The 15,440-nt window shown below is 57.6% G+C and overlaps 2 protein-coding genes across 9 annotated transcripts in view; one reads left to right on the top strand and one right to left on the bottom strand.

Annotated features, from left to right (window-relative positions):
* Positions 1 to 15,440, top strand: part of RBFOX3 (RNA binding fox-1 homolog 3) — a 121,412-nt gene that overhangs the window by 7,941 nt on the left and 98,031 nt on the right. The window lies entirely within an intron of this gene.
* On the bottom strand, positions 13 to 4,461 carry ENPP7 (ectonucleotide pyrophosphatase/phosphodiesterase 7; the record flags this gene model as incomplete). Its single annotated transcript, XM_005497073.2, has 4 exons — positions 4,034 to 4,461; positions 2,244 to 2,389; positions 881 to 1,501; positions 13 to 342 (listed from the first exon to the last, which is right to left on the bottom strand). Coding segments are annotated over exons 1-4 (1,389 nt in total), but the record flags the coding sequence as incomplete, so codon positions are not given.

A 15,440-nucleotide genomic window follows, 5' to 3' on the forward strand; every position in this document is an offset into this window, starting at 1 on the left:
GCCATTGCCATCACCATTGCCATCGCCATTGCCGTCACCATTGCCGTTGCCGTCGCCATTGCCGTTGCCGTCACCATTGCCATTGCCGTTGCCATTGCCGTTGCCACCGTCACCATCCGTGGGTTCCCTCAGCATGGGCTTGGTGGCCTCCAGGGAGCCGTCGTGGGGCTCGGGGGTGATGCCCAGCAGCTCGCAGAGGAGGGCGTAGACATTGACGCTTTCGAAGGGCTCCACCTCCAGCCCCTTCTTGAAGGCCGGCCCCACGGCACGGAAGATGGTTTTCATGTTCATTGCCTCGTTGTCAAAGCCGTGCTCTCCTTTGTTGAACTGCACCTTGTACCTCTGCAGGGGAGAGCAGGAACTTGAGCGCCCCAGGCCCGCTGCCCCCCACACATGCCCCACCTCTCCCACCTCCTGCACCGCATTCTGCAGCTCCAGGGTTTGATGGTGTGGTCGGTTCCTTTCAGTTTTGGGAGCTGATCTGTTGGTGTTAAGCTGGAGGTGCCTCCAGCCACCAGTCTCAACCAATTACATCCTGCAGGTTCCCTCCCTAAGCGTCGGCACAGCCAAATTTTGTTGTACTGAGGAGCGTCCAATGGGAAGCTGCCTGCTGGCCTTGATGCTGGGCCTCCCCTTCAGTCAGGCTAGGAGAGGATCCTGCAGTGAATATTCTGCATTCATGCAACTCCTACTCTGAGGTTTCTGGATACTTTTTCTTCTCAACAACAGAGAAGATTATTACACAAAGAGCTGGAATTGATATCTCTATGTATGGAGACCAGTTAGCACAAGGGCCTAAAGCTGGGTGGGTGCTGTGGGAGGGGAGGAGTGAGAGGCACATCCCAAAGGACAGTAGGATGTGTCTGAGCATACACCTTACCCCATGGATCACATAGCCTGGGTCGCTGTACAGCACAAGTGGGGTGATCCGGGAATGGTTGGCGTAGTGGAACCTCTTGGGAAACTCTTCCTTCTTGTAAACGTGCAGCTTTGGGTGGGCGTTTTTCAGGGCTGAGTACACTTGCTCCAATTTCCCTTCCTTGGGCACCAGGAGCCCACTTGGTCCATAATCGAGGAGCTCGAAGTTGAGGTCCTTGAAGGTGAAGTTGGTGACGTTGCGGAGGTAGATCTCGTCGGTTTTCACCACGGTCTCCATGCCGTGGTCGGACGTGATGATGAGGTTCAGGTTGGACTCCAGGCCGCTCTCCTGGATGCGCTGCCTCAAGTAACCCACGGTTCTGTCCACCTGCTTGATCATGTTTTTCCTCTGTGTGGATTCAGGGCCATACTTGTGTCCTGAGGAGTCTGGCTCCCCGAAGTAGAGTGTGATGAAGTCCAGGTTGTCCACAGTGAACCACTCCATGACGGTGTCGATGCTCTGCCTCCAGTTGGTCTCGTTGCTGTAGTTGAACAACGCAGGTTCCACCAACTTCTTGTACACTTCTTCCTTTTGGTATTTCGCCTTGGTTCCAGGGAAGTGGATGGAGCCTGTCTTCAAACCCTGTGAGTGGAGACATTCCATAAACTCACCTGAACTCTCTCGGCAGCATCCTTCCATCTGTCAGTGCAGCCACCTCCTAACACGATTAGTTCATTCAGTCCCCAATGCCTACCTCTGCCTCTAATGAGGTTGTCTTGCTCATTGCCATTTAAAAGTGATTAATTGAAAGCGCTGCCCTTGCACCTGGCTCCTTCACTGTGTTTTAACACCAGATAAAACTTTGGAACCAGTGACCCATTTGCACCTTGCATGGGCCCTCTGCCTCTTGACCATCACGACATTAAGGTGTGTTTTATTGAAGTCGAGGAGCCAAAGGTCTTGGGCTGGGTTTCATGTCCTGCCTCAAAGCTAGAGGGAAGCCTGCAGGGCTTGCTGTACCTCCCTATGGCTGCCACCACCCTGGATGTGCCTCAGGCTGTGTGGGGCTCCCAGGCTCAGGGTGCTCCCTGAGGAACTGGCTGAGGCTTCTTTAAACAGGAGCAGGATAACCTGCTTTATTAATGTCTTAATAAAGCTGAAATGCATCTATTATTTTTTGCTATTTTTAGCAGAATGATCATAATTATTCCTGCCAGAGTCTGGGGATTTCAGTTTTTTGCTGGTCTAATTAGCCTGACGTTCACAGGGAGGCTGGGATCTCACGGCCACCTGGGATCGTGGCTTGCCTGTAGCTTTTCCTGGGGGATGGCAGGTTGGGTGGGTCTGTGCAGGGTCTGCGTGTGTGAGGAGGTGCCACACTTGCCTGTCTCTGGGCAGTGATCCAGATGGGCAGGCTGCCGTTGTCCCACCAGCTGCTTATGCCTTGTGTGGTGTAGTAGGGCAGTTTCACGCCAGTTTTGGTGTCGAACCACATGTTGTGGATCACGCCGTGGTTCTCCAGGTACCGCCCTGTGGGAGAGATGGGAGCAGGGGTGAGCCAGGCTGTGCTGGGTGTAGGGCAGGGGGGACCTTTGGCCTCTTCCTACCCTTGCCCTCTACCAGGTGGGGTCCTGGGGCAGGCAGGGAGATGCTGGGGGAGTACTGCTTCCCCTGTGGGTTGGTTGATGCCTGGTGGGTCTCGCCTGGGCCCAGCCAGGTATTGGCACCCTCTGCAGCTATTGCTGCCCTCTGGGCATGGGCAGGTTCCTGTTATCTGGGTGTACCTAATCCCAAGGTGTTTCACTGTTATCCCGGTGTATCTAATCCCATGTTTCACTGTTATCCCGGTGTATCTAATCCCATGGTGTGTCACTGTCATCTGGGTCTGTCTAATCCCATGTTTCACTGTTATCCCGGTGTATCTAATCCCAAAGTGTTTCACTGTTATCTCAGTGTCTCTAATCCCATATTACACTGTTATCCCGGTGTATCTAATCCCATGGTGTGTCACTGTCATCTGGGTCTGTCTAATCCCATGTTTCACAGTTATCCCAGTATATCTAACCCCATGTTTCACTGTTATCCCGGTGTATCTAATCCCATGGTGTTTCACTGCTATCTGGGTGTATCTGATCCCATGTTACACTGTTATCTGGGTGTATCTAATCCCATAATGTGTCACTGTCATCTGGGTGTATCTAATCCCATGGTGTTTCACTGTTACCTCAGTGTCTCTAATCCCATGTTTCACTGTTATCTGGGTGTACCTAATCCCAAGGTGTTTCACTTTCACTGTTGCTCACAGTCTGCGAGGTCGGTGAGCAGAAGTTTCCATTGGAAGGGAGAGATGCACTTTGACTCTCACATTTTGTGCTATTTTTATTATTCTGGTCCCGAAGAGTCCCTTCTGCAAGCTATCCCCATCCTCCCTCATATTGACGCTGCCTCCCTGCTTTTGCCCATCAGCAGATTTCATTAGCACGCTCCACTCTTTTATGCCAAGGTTATTAATTAAAATCTTAAATAAGATTGGCTCCAAAATCGATTCTTCAGGAATTCCCCTGGTGCCCTCCCTCCAGCTTGACAATCTCCTCTCAGCATCCACTCTGTCCTCCTCCCGTAGCTTCTCACTTGCCCACATTACAGATTTTGTACTAATCTTCATCTTCTCCATCTTAACTAATGATTTCCCATGTGGCACTGTATCAAATGCACTACTGAAGTCCAGAAAGATTAAATTTTGGAGCATCTCCCTTGTTTAAAAAATAATTTATCTTATCAAAGGAGGCTATCGAGTTGGCCTGGTGCTATTTACCTTTGATAAGTACAGGTTCAGTTCATGGAATCCCAGAGGGGTTTGAGTTGAGAGGGACCTCAAAAACCATCCCATTCCACCTCTGTGCCACGGGCAGGGACACCTTCCACCGGACCAGGCTGACTGCAAGCCCTGTTAGCCTGGCCTTGGACATTTCCAGGGATGGGGAAATCTGTGCCTCACCACCCTCACGGGGAAGAATTTCTTTGTGTCTAGTTTAAATCTACCACTTCTGCATGTCTTGCCTGGTCTGCTCTGAAGCTCTGTGTGCTTCTGGATGTTCTGGGTCCCTCCTGCCCTCTGTCCTTCCCTGCCCCTGCCCTTGCCCGGCCCCTGCGGCTCCCATGCCGGGCACTCACCGGTCAGCAGCGTGAAGTGGCAGGGGCTGGTGAGGGTGACGAAGGCAGGGGTCATGTACTTGGCCTTCACCCCCTCTGCAGCCATGGCGTCCAGGTTGGGGGTGTCCACGTCCTGGTCGTAGTTCCAGCGGAAGCCATCGAAGGACACCAGGAGCAGCTTGCTGCGGTTGGACGCAGTTTGCTGCAGGGGCATGCAGCTCCCCAGGGACAGGGCAGCAAAGAGCAGCCCCAGGGACAGGAGCATCTTCATTGCCTTGAGCTGGAGCTGCGCAGGTGTCCGGAGAGCTCGCATTAATACCTGCACGGTGGGACTAAGTTCGGTCCTTATCTAATCTTGCCTTTGCTGATCGGGTGTGTGGCTTCAGCCAGCAGTTGCTTTCAGGACAAGTGTCTCTTGTTTTTCTGCAGTAGATTATCTTAAAGTTCTTTCTGGGTCAAACAGCAAATCTGCACCTTCCCTCAGTGCTGTTGTGGTGTGTGTGAGCAGGGAGGTTCCTGGTGTGGTGGGAGTTTGGGATCTCAGCCCACCGTGGTGTCCTGTCCCCATTCCTGGCCCTCAGTGCCCTGCTCTGTGCTCAGCAGCTCAGCCTCAGAAGGAAACTCACCCTAGGACACCTTGTCCACCCTGAGATGAGGCTCAGGGGCTCAGGGAGGGGCTTGGATTTACCCAGGGTTTTTTACCCAGGGTTTTCCAGTGTGGCTTTGTTGAGCTGCTCACTGGACAGGGAGGCTGTTCCTTGGATCCTGACCGTGCACCAAGCCCCGGAGATGCTCCTGAGGGTGAGCCCAGCTCTGAAGCCCCCGTGTCCCTCTGTGCTCCACTGCTCCCCACGGGTGACCCTCATCCTCTCGTGCACTGCTGAGCTTCGCTGTATCAGCATCCCATCGTATCAATCTCTGCTGGTTTATGGCTTCTCTGCAGTTTAATCATTGCTGACGACTCGTTTCTCAGAAAAACTGAGTTTAAGGCTTTTGGAGAGTTATGTAACAGAGGTTGCCTTGGTTCCCTGGGCTCTGAACTCACAACCTTTATGTCTTTGCTGATCTTCCTCTGCTCAGGTTGCAGATTTATTCCTCGGTGCTTTGCTTCCTAAGTGCCTGCCACCTTCTCCTCACCAAGCAGAGCTGTCTCCACCTGGTTTTCCCCACCCTGCCTGGGATCATTCTTTGATGTTTCTCCCTAAAACTGAGTTGAGTATATGAGTCTTAGGCACATGGGTTTGTTCCTCCTGGATGGAATGACAGCCTTTTGGTAGTCCTGAGCATCTCAAGTATTCCCACCTGGACTGATCTGTCAGGGGGCTTTGGGGTCTCTTCCAGAGTGGGTGTTTCTCCAGTGTGACATGGGACAATCCTGCAAGGACACTGAGAGAGGTCCAGGGGATCCCAGCAGGGACCTCAGGGCTGACACCAGCTGGGAGTGCAGCCCTGGGCATTTGCAGTGGAAATGCTGGGGTGGGTCCTGCCCTGAGCCCCCAGCCCTGAGCCAGCCCTCCTGCTAGCACTGGCAGACACCCAGCACTGGTGTCTGCCACCCCACACTCCACTCCCTCAGCCCAGCACCTTCTCTGCCAGCCCAGCACTGATGTTTGCTCAAGGAACAGTTTTTTATCTGCGCGCGCTGCCCTGGGTTCGATATTGTCCTTCAGAGAGGACAGAGCTTCCTGGCAGCACCGAGGGTTTAAAGGGCTCATGATAAAGATGTTATCGCTTGCCAAGCTCAGGGAAAGCCCTAAATATTCTCTGTGCTGTTCTGAGGAGGGTCAGCAGTCCCTGTGGTGCTGCTAACAGCGCGGGAAGGTGCTGATAAGGTATCGTGTCCATCGGCTCCTCCGGGAGGGGAGGGATGAGAGAGGGGAAGCACTGCTCCAGTCTCTGAGGAATATTGGATGTCAGGAGTGTTTCACGGCACATCTTGATATCGGTATCTGAGGAGCACGAAGCACAGATAAAGAACATCACCTTTGGCCACCCTGCCTGGGGACACTGCGAGCTAAAGGGCTGATTTTGCACTAACAACGCCCCAGGCTCTGGTTCCGTGTGTGGATGTGCCCAGGGGGCCCTGGCTGCTCTGGGCCCTGCTCAGCATCCTTTGGAGCACCAATCCTGCATCCTTGGAAACGTGCTGAGAGCAGGCAGGGAGCTCCCGGGGCACCACAAGCTGCCAGCCCTGTCCCTGCTGGGGCTGGCACTGGCCGTCCTGCACTGGTGTACCAGTTAGCTCTGTGAAGGTTGATGAAAGGGCTAAAAACAGAGAACACGAGCCCAGTGGAACTGTCCTGCTCGGTGTCCCAGCCTGTTTCCAGCCTTTGGAAGGTGTGATGTGCTGAGCACCCCAGGGCAAACCTGCAGCTCCCTATGGCACATGGATGCACGGGCAGTGCTGGGGCAAGCGGCTGCTGAGCACCAAGGAGGGATCAGCTAAGGATCAGTGTCACTAAAACCTCTGCTATGGCCTAAAGCTGCCCCAGGAGCAGGGCTGTGGGGCTCTGGGGTGACTCTGGGGGTCTGTGGAGCTGTTGGGGATGGGATGCACCTGGGCAGGTGCGTGGTGTGATGGGTGTGCACCGAGGAGCAGGGCAGCACTGCCAGGGGGTTGGATGGAACCGGGAGCAGCCCTGGACTTGGCCCGGGCCCTGAAGCAGATGGAGGGAGGAAGGTGCTCCGGCCAAGCTGTTTGGAAGGGCTGGAGAAGAGGAAGGAGGTGGGAAAGGAAGCTTTGAGTGCTGTGGGGGCTCTTCGGGCAGGAGCTGGCTGCCGGTACCCCCAGGCAGGAGTTTGACTGCTACCCCTGAGCGCTGCCTTGGTGCCCATGTGGGAGCTGTGGGGTGTCCGCGGGGCTGGGCTCGCTCTGCAGCGTGGGGGTGACTGAAGAGACCCCCGAAATGAGCCCCGAAATGACGCCCGAAATGGCCCCTTACCCTCAGCCCCTGCAGTGAAGGCTCGGGCAGCGCCCGCGGCACTCGCCGAGGAACCTGCTGCGGGCCGGGGGGCTCGGAGAGACCCGGGAGGGACCGGGGGGAACCGGGAGGGATCTGGGAGGGACCCCGGGGTGATCCCCGAGCCCCCAGCGTGGCCGAGCCGGACCAGCAGGGGGCGCTGAGGGGCCGCGGCGGGGGCGGGAGAGGCCCGAGAGTCCCGGGAGCGGCGGAACCGGGATGGAACCGGGATGGAGAGGGGATGGAGCCGGGATGAAACTGGGATGGAACCGGGATGGAACCGGGATGGAGCAGGGATGGAGAGGGGATGGAGAGGGGATAAAGGGGGGATCCTTTCTCCCATTGGGGTGTGATATCACCCCTGATCCCTGGAGGTGTTCCTGGCCCTCCTGCTGCTCCGGACACAGGCTCCATCCCCGCTCCATGCCCTCTCCATGCTGGGCTCCTTGGGGAGTGAGCTGGCCAGCACTCAGGGTGAGGAGAGACACAAAAGCAAGAGAACAGGGAGGAAGACTCTGTCTCCTCTCTGCAGCCAGGGACCGTCCCTGGGTGATGATGAGGGGGTCGGGTCCCATTCCCTGCTCACTGCTGCTGAATGCTCGTGGTGATTGCCAGGGCTGCTCCTCCTGCTCCTCGCTGGGGTCTGAGCCCTGTGCAACAGAGCAGGGTCAGTCTTGTGGCTGCAGCCCGGCTCTGCTCTCCCCTGGACCCTCCCTCTGCACTTGGTTATCCCGGCATCGACCGCTCCCCCCGGCTCTGCTCAGCTTCCCCAGCTGATGGCTGTGTCTGCCTCCCATTGATCCCAGCTGCAGAGCCCATTGATTAACTCCATTTCTTATTACACTTCGTGGTGTTTTACTCCTCTCAGTGCTTCCCCCGTGCCAGCTGCTCGCCCTGCTCCTGCCGGGAGGAGAATCCCTCTGCCCAGACAGCCCCTGGCCCTGCTCTCCTCCCCCTGGCTGCCCTTCCTCCTGCTCTCCCTGCCTGCCTCTTCCTCCTGGGCCGGGGCAGTGCCTCTGCCCGTTCTGTGCCCGTTCTGTGCCCGTTCTGTGCCCTGCTCCCGTGCAGTTCCTGCCAGTGGCACAGCCCTGCAGGGTGAGAGGCCCTGCCTAAGCAGGCACTGTGTTCTTCCCTCCCCGACACCTCCACACTCACCACGTGCTCCGTGCCTCACCTCCTTTCAACTCTCCTGCATGCATCATTCAAAAGCCATAACATTATTTGGCATAAAATATTTACTTAACTGAGCTTTTTGCAAATATTCCCCTCCATTATTTTCCCTCCTTTTGGGAGCAGACACTGCTTCTCCTGTGCTCTCAAATGGCTTCTCTTAAATAATACAACAAGAATGTATGAACATGCAGTAGCCTTTTCCTTCCTCCTGAAATACCCATGACTGTAAGAGTGTCACCAATCCATTAGGGCCACACCAGCACTCGGGAACACCCAGCAGCTCTGCCTGCAGAATCTCCTCACTGTGGGCCTGGGATGGGCAGGGAAGGTGCTCCAGGAGGGAGCAGAAAAACTGGAGAAGGTCTGACACGATGCAGAGAATTAATATTAATTAAAGAATGTTCCTTTCAGGAGGGACAGCTGAGGCTTGGCAGAGAGAGTGCAGGAATGAGCATTCCCAGCCTGGTCCCCACAGGATGCTGGAAGCAGAATTCCTTCCAGCAGGGACTGGGAGGCCAGCCTGGGACACGGGGTGCTAGGGACAGGTCCTGTCATGGGCAGCAGGATGGGCAGGTCCTAAAGAAGGGGATATGGAATTGTAGGAGCCCCCTGGAGCCATCCATCTGGAGAGGCTCAGCGGGTCTCTGCTGTCCTGGCAAAGGTTTGTGGTGTGCTTGGGCTTTTGCTTCTGCTTTCTTCTGACAAGGGGAGTGGTTTGTGTAGGGGGATACAGGATGGGTAAATGAAGGTGGTATAGCATGTAATCTTATCCCCTAAAGAGTTGCAGCTGAAGCAATTACTGAAGATTAGGAGCAGGCCTGATGTTAACAGGCCACACCTGTAGCCAATAAGAACGGTGTTATAAAAGAGTGGATTGGTGGGAACTAGAGTCAGATGGCTGCTGCAAGGAGCAGGAATGGTCAGTGCTTAGAGGAGCTGCCTACAAGAAACATCAAGGAGGTAGGAAACTCTGGTGATATAGAATCCTTGCACTATAACGATAATAGAACTCTTGATATGTAAGACAACAGATTTGCAGCTGGAAGGGAGCAGGTTTGGGTTAGGAGTTGGACAAAACTTCCCTGTGAGGCTGCTGAGGAGCAGGAATGGAGCCTGGGAGCTCTGACCTGCAGCAGGGCCAGGCTGAGGCAGCTGAGCACTCACAGTATTGCTGTTTTGTCATTCCCCAGCTTGGGACCCGGCTCCGAGATCCCGGCTGTGCCTGGGGCTGGGCTGGCCATGGAGCTCGGTGACCCTGGACCCGGCTTTGAGCATCCCTCACTGCCTGGGGCTGGGCTGGCCCTGGAATCCGCTCACCCCGGCCTTGTGTCCCCGGGTAGGGTTCCAGCGCTCCCCAAGCAGGGTCTCTGTGTCCCCGAGCAGGGTTCCAGCGCTCCCCGTTCCCGCCCAGCAAACAGCCCCGTCCCCGTAGCGCGGGCAGGTCCCGCTCCTGCGGAGCCGGTAATTGATTTCCCGGCCGCGCTGCCGCCGTGGCTGTGCTGACACTCGCTGTCCCTGCCCGCGCTCCCGTCAGCGCTGCGACAGCCGGATCCTGAGATTATTGATAAACACTCATCGGGGCTGGAGCCTGGGAAATTGCCAGCAACCCCAGCGGGTTTCTCTCTTGCCAGCATCATTTTTCTTGATGACAGCATGTTCCGAACTTTGGCGGGGCGGGGACGGGGCTCCCTGGTAACTTTTTGTGTTGTTGTTTTATGCATTGGTGGCTTTAAAAGATTCCTGCAAAGAGCGGAGTGGCGAGGCTGGGGAGAAAATGCCTGTGATTATCTCTGTCCTCCAGCCAGCCCCACGGAGAGCTGTGCTGGGCTGGATTCTGCTCGGAGCTCTGCTCTCACAGGTCAGCCCTGCTCCTCCATCCTGCTCAGTGCCTCTCCAGGATGAGGAATTCTGGATTCCAGCCTCAAGGATGCCTGATTTTTTCCTCAAGTCCTCTGCTTCCACAGGCTGTTACCCGGTGCCATGGCATCCGCATGGGCAGGGACATCTGGCTGGTGTGGGCAGGAGCATCCCTGTCCAGAGCCTGGCCATTCCTCATCACCACGAGCCTGATGCTCTACCAGGCCATTCCTCATCACCACGAGCCTGATGCTCTGCCGGAGGGCACACCCCGCCTGTCCCAGCTCCCCAGGCTGGCCCATCCCGATCCCCCCATCCCCTGGAGCCGTGCTGGGTGGTGCTGGTGCTGTCCCAGCTCACACTGGGATGTGTGTGAGGCACCCTGGGTCTCTCCCTGGGGCTCCTCCTGGAGCTCGGAGCGTTTTTCTCTCTGCGGGCTCTGCTAATTACTGCGAGGTTGTGGATCAGGAGCAGAGGGAAGTGTCCTTCGGTGGTTCAGGCGCCACAAATAATTGAGCCATTTTTCACCTATGGCCAATCCGGTTCTTTCCACGTCTTGATTTTTCTCTTAATCGCTTGGAGATGCTGTTGCAGCTCTGGATTCACAGCTACGTCCGGGCTTTTCAGTAATCACCAGGATTTTGTGCTCCCTTGCTCACTGCTGGCTGCTTTCTCAGTTTGTGCTTCAGCTCCAGGGAGGAGCTCGCTTTATCCGGGCTGGGTTCGCTCTGTGCCGGTGTTGCCGAGCCCGGGCGGTGCCTGCAGGTCCCGGGGATCCCGGGATTCCTTGGGATCACATTCCAGCACGGCCCGGAGCTCCCGAGCCGGCACAGCTTGGCCGGGAATTCGGGAGCCCAGGGCTCCGTGCAGCAGGGTCGGGATGGGAGCCGCTCTCGGGGGGCAGCCCCGCTGCCCCCACCCAGGGCCGTGCTTTGCCGTGCCAGACCCGTGCTCTGCCGTGCCAGCGGCCGGCCAGGCTGGGGCAGTGAAGATGTTCACGGCGAACTGAAAGCTGTGATTTATCAGTGCTGGTCCCCAGAGGCTCCAGGGGCTGTCAGGCACCAAAAAATCCCATCCATCACAGTGGGGGCTGAGCTACTTTTTTTTTTTTTTTTTAATTTTTTTTTTGTGTGTGTGTGTTTTGGCCGTTTTATTCCGGAGCTGTGAGGGGGAGCAGAGTGAAAGGCAGCCCTGGGCACGGGGGCTGGGGAGCCCCAGGGGTGGATGGTGCCTCTCTCCTTCCCCTGCATTATGGAAATCTCTCCCCTCTGCTGAGCTTTTGGGGGCTGCAGCCCCTGTGAGGTCTCCAGACTGTGCACAGGGGCTCAGCTGTGTCCCCCGGCTTGTCCCCATGTCCCCCGTTTGTCCCCGTCTGTCTGCACACGTGTGTGTGTGAGAGTACATCTGTGTGCAGTTCTGATTGTTTGCTCCTGTATAACGTTTTCTTTTCCCTGTGTTTATGGGCCATGGGATTGGAAGTGAAGCAGCTCCTTAATTGCTGTCAGGCAAGGAGATGGGTTATAAAGTTGCCAAGGGAAGAAAATAGCTCGCTCTGGGGTAGATGCTGGGGTGATGAGGAGAGGAGGGGGCGGGAGGCCGGGGGTGGAGGAGATGAGGAAAGAACAGAAGGGATCAGCAGGCAGTGCAGGAGCTGGCTCGGGGAAGGAGCTGCTGGGGAGGAGGAGAAAGGCCAGGCAGAGACAGAGGTGTGCTGGGCAAGAGTCAGCTCCCCTTGGGGAGCCTCCTGTGTCCCCAGGATGGTGGCATTTGCCTTCTCCTGTCGTGAGTGCGGCTCCTGGAGCAGTTCACAGAGGGAATTCAGGAGGAAGGAATCCCTCCTGTCTGTCCTCGCCATCCTCCCTGCTGCCACTCCAGTTCCAGGTTCTTTGCTCGCAGCCCTCTTCATCTGCATCTCTTTCTTGTTTGCTTCATTATGTGCCGGTGTCGCCCAGCACCGTGTCATCCTCATTGCGCGGCTCCTCCCTCTCCCTGCTCTCCCCGTTCCCCCAGCCAGGACTCCCTTTCTCCCTTTCCCATCCCTCCCTCCCAGCGCCGCACATGAAAGCGCCCTGATGGCCACGGCGCGATAGCAGAGACAGAACTTAATTTCACAGCGTTTTCATATAATACTCCATAAAACTGAGCAAATTTGCTGGAGTCCAAATGCATCTCATTATGCAGAGTCATTGGAAGGGAGTGTTTCTGTTCAGGGCCTCGGTGAGGGGATGGTGCAGGAGAAGGGAAAAATAATTAATTAGGTGCTGCTCTGGATCAGAGATCCTGCATTGCAAGGTACATTAAATAAACGCCTGGCTCATGAATAAAACCTGCACCAAGCCCTGTTTGCCTGGCCCCACACAGAAAACCCTCAGTGGAGCTGGAGGGGTGTGTGGGGAGACCTTTGACTGAGCCTGTGCCCCAGGAGGAGAGGGAGATGGATCTGGGGATGGAGCACAGCGTGCTCAGCCAGGCAGGAGCAGGAGGCCTTGAGCAGGAAACACCAAGGGTGGTTTTGTTCCTTGGCATTCCCCCGTGCCCTGCTGTGGGAGGCAGTGCTGAGCAGAGCTCCTGCCCCGATGGATGGCAGGGCTGCTCCCATGGCAGGACAGGGCAGGGCAGGTGGATTGAAACTGCAGCAGCCACGGGAGAGGAGAGCAGAGAGCTCGCTTCACTTCACACTGTTAATTAATCTCCGAGCCAATGAGGATGCTCTCATCTGGTCTTTACTTAATCCATAACCCAGAAATCCTCAAATTATGTCATTTGTTCAATACAGATGAAATTAATTACTCTGGGAAAGAGGCAACAAGTTGCATTTACGATGTTCCCCATCGCGCAATCAGCGCGGTGCGGCGGCGGCTGCAGGGCTGAGCAGCACCGGGGTCCTGTGGGGAGCACCCAGGGTGATCCCCAGGGGTGTCAGGGCCACACTCACACCCAGAGGTTCTCCTCTCTGCCCTCCATGCCCTGCTGTGCCCATGCCAGGGGTTCTGAGCATCCCCTGGCACGTCCCCACAGGGCTCCAATGCAGGATGAGCCCCTGGGCTGGGCTGCCTGCACGGGGGGACCCCTCACCCCCTGTCCCTGCCCACCTGGGGGTTGTGGGGATCCCTGACCCCTTCCTGGGGGGAAAGCTTTGCTGTGAGTGGTTAAGGCAGCTACCAGCTCGCACACAACTAACAGAAAGAGCTGTTGTAACAAAAAATCCATAGTGGTTGTTTGCTAAAATGGCTGTAATGAATTGAGAAATATGACAAGCTGCTGCAGGCAGCTACTGGGAAGTGTCAGGGCCCTCAGCCCAGCTCTGCAGCTCACCTGGGTCACCCAACACGGTGGAATCCTTTCAGAGGAGAGAAAAACCAAGTTTCTCTCCGTGCTATCAATTTAAATAAATTACCTATTACATTAGCTGCACTTAAAGCAAAGCAAGAAATCAATCCCTGCCTCGACTGCTCTAAACCCTTGGTTTGCACCGTGAAAGCTGTGATTGTCAGAGGTGCCCTGGCACTGGGGGCTGTGTGCTGGGGGCACTGCCCAGCTGCCCCCAGTGCTGCTGCCCTGGTCTGGGCACTGCGGGTACCCTGACGTGCCCCCAGGTGAGTGGGAGCTCCGTGCCAGGCTGGGCTGGCTCTGCATCCCTGGCATTGGCACCTCGGGGCACTGAGCCCCAGGGCAGCTGGGAGGGTTGGTCCTGGCTGATCCTGATGGATCCTGGATCCCACCAGCTCCAGGGGGGGAGCAGAGCCTGCCCAGTGGGCACAAGGGTGAGGCATGGAGGGGGACAAGGGGCAGGATGGATGTAGGAAGCAGAAATGTGGGCAGGGACCCCTGTGGGAGCTGGGCAGGGCAGGATCCCAGAGGGCAGGGCACATTTCAGGAGCAGCCTTTCAGGCATGGCTGTTCCCTTTGGTTTTTTCTTGCTGAAAGTGCTGCCTCGTGCAAAGCCACTCGAGCTCCTCGGATAAATTAGCATCCAGGGGATTGTTTTCCTCTACATTTTGTGCAGTTGCATAAGAGGGAGGAACAGAGGGGCCCAAGGAGCAGATTGCTTTGTGGAAGCGTGAAACAGCCAGAGCCGCTGCCCCTCCTGCTGCCTGCAGCTGGCTGAGGCTGCGGGGTCGGAGCTGCTGGAGCTGCTCACCTGGGCAGGGGCTCTCTCTGGGCAGCTCCTGGCCGTGCCCAGGTGTGCCAGCCTGCAGCGAGGCCGTGCCCTGCAGCAGCAGCAGAGCCCGGCCCTTGTGCCAGGGCAGCCCCTGCCCGCTGCTGCTGCTCTGCGTCCTGCTCCGAGGGGCTGGGGGAGCCAGGGGAGCCCCAACAGGCGCTCTGGGCGCTCCCCAGCACGAGGAGGAGGAGGAGCGGGAGGAAGGTGTCGGTATCCGCTCAGCCGCCTCCCCCTGGCCCGACCCCATCGATTGTAGCGATCGCAGCGTGAGGAGCCGTGCGAGGCGATCGATGTCCCGCAGCCCTGGCAGCGAGGCACGGCCGGAGGGTTTGCTTTAACCCTTCTCGCACCCCCGTGCGGCTCCCCGGGGCTCGGGCGCTGCTGCCTGGCCGGGCTGGGCTGCACATTCGTGGTTCCTGCCCTGCGTCATTCCCTGCGAGCCTGACCCCATCCTGCTGTCGGGTCGCCTCCCTGGGTGATTTACCCGTGCCGGAGCAGGGGGAGATGCCGATGGGCTTCTCGGGCAGCACCCCCGAGCCGTGGCCTTCCCAGGGGGGTCCGGTCCGGGCTGGGCTGGGCTCAGCACCCCGGCGATAACCCCGGGGTTATCGCTTCGCCTTCCCGTCAAACCCCCGGGAGGAGCTGGAGATGGTCAGGGGTGGGATGCGAGACCCGGCGGGTCGGACGGGCAGGAGGGCTAAGAGAAGGAGCGGGGAGGGAGGGCAGGGGCTGCGGGGATGCTGGGGCGAGGAGGGAGCTGCGGAGCGCTGGGAGCGCTTTCATAACCCGCAGCCAGAGTGGCTTGCTGAGGCATGAGTGATGGAGGTAAATAGGATTATCGCACAGAAGGGACCAGTGCGATAACAAACATCTCATCCAGCGCCTCCCCGGTGCGGAGCGGGGTGCGGGGACAGCCCCGGGCGGGGCGGGAGCGGCACCGGAGCCCTCGGGACGCGGTTTCGCTGCTCCTTGGCACCGGGCCCGGCTCTCCGGCTCCTGTGAGTGCAGCGCCGTGTCCGCGCCGGGCTGGGATCCTGGGGGCTGCTTTGGGGTGAGCTGATGTCCTGCAGAGGGCTCGGTGCGGTTCTCGGGCTGCTCGCAGCCTGCGGGGACCCGCGGGGACCTGCGGGTCCCAGGGTGGCGCCGGGATGTGCCCAGGGCAGAGGCCGCGGGTGCCCAGCCCGGATCCCGGAGGGGAGGGAGCTGTGCCGTGCCCTGCCCTGGCACTCGGGGGGTGCCCGGCCCCGCTGGGCTGGCTCTGACACAGCCCTGCCCG

This window comes from Zonotrichia albicollis, chromosome 19, assembly GCF_047830755.1.
Source record: "Zonotrichia albicollis isolate bZonAlb1 chromosome 19, bZonAlb1.hap1, whole genome shotgun sequence".
Classification (NCBI taxonomy): domain Eukaryota; kingdom Metazoa; phylum Chordata; class Aves; order Passeriformes; family Passerellidae; genus Zonotrichia; species Zonotrichia albicollis.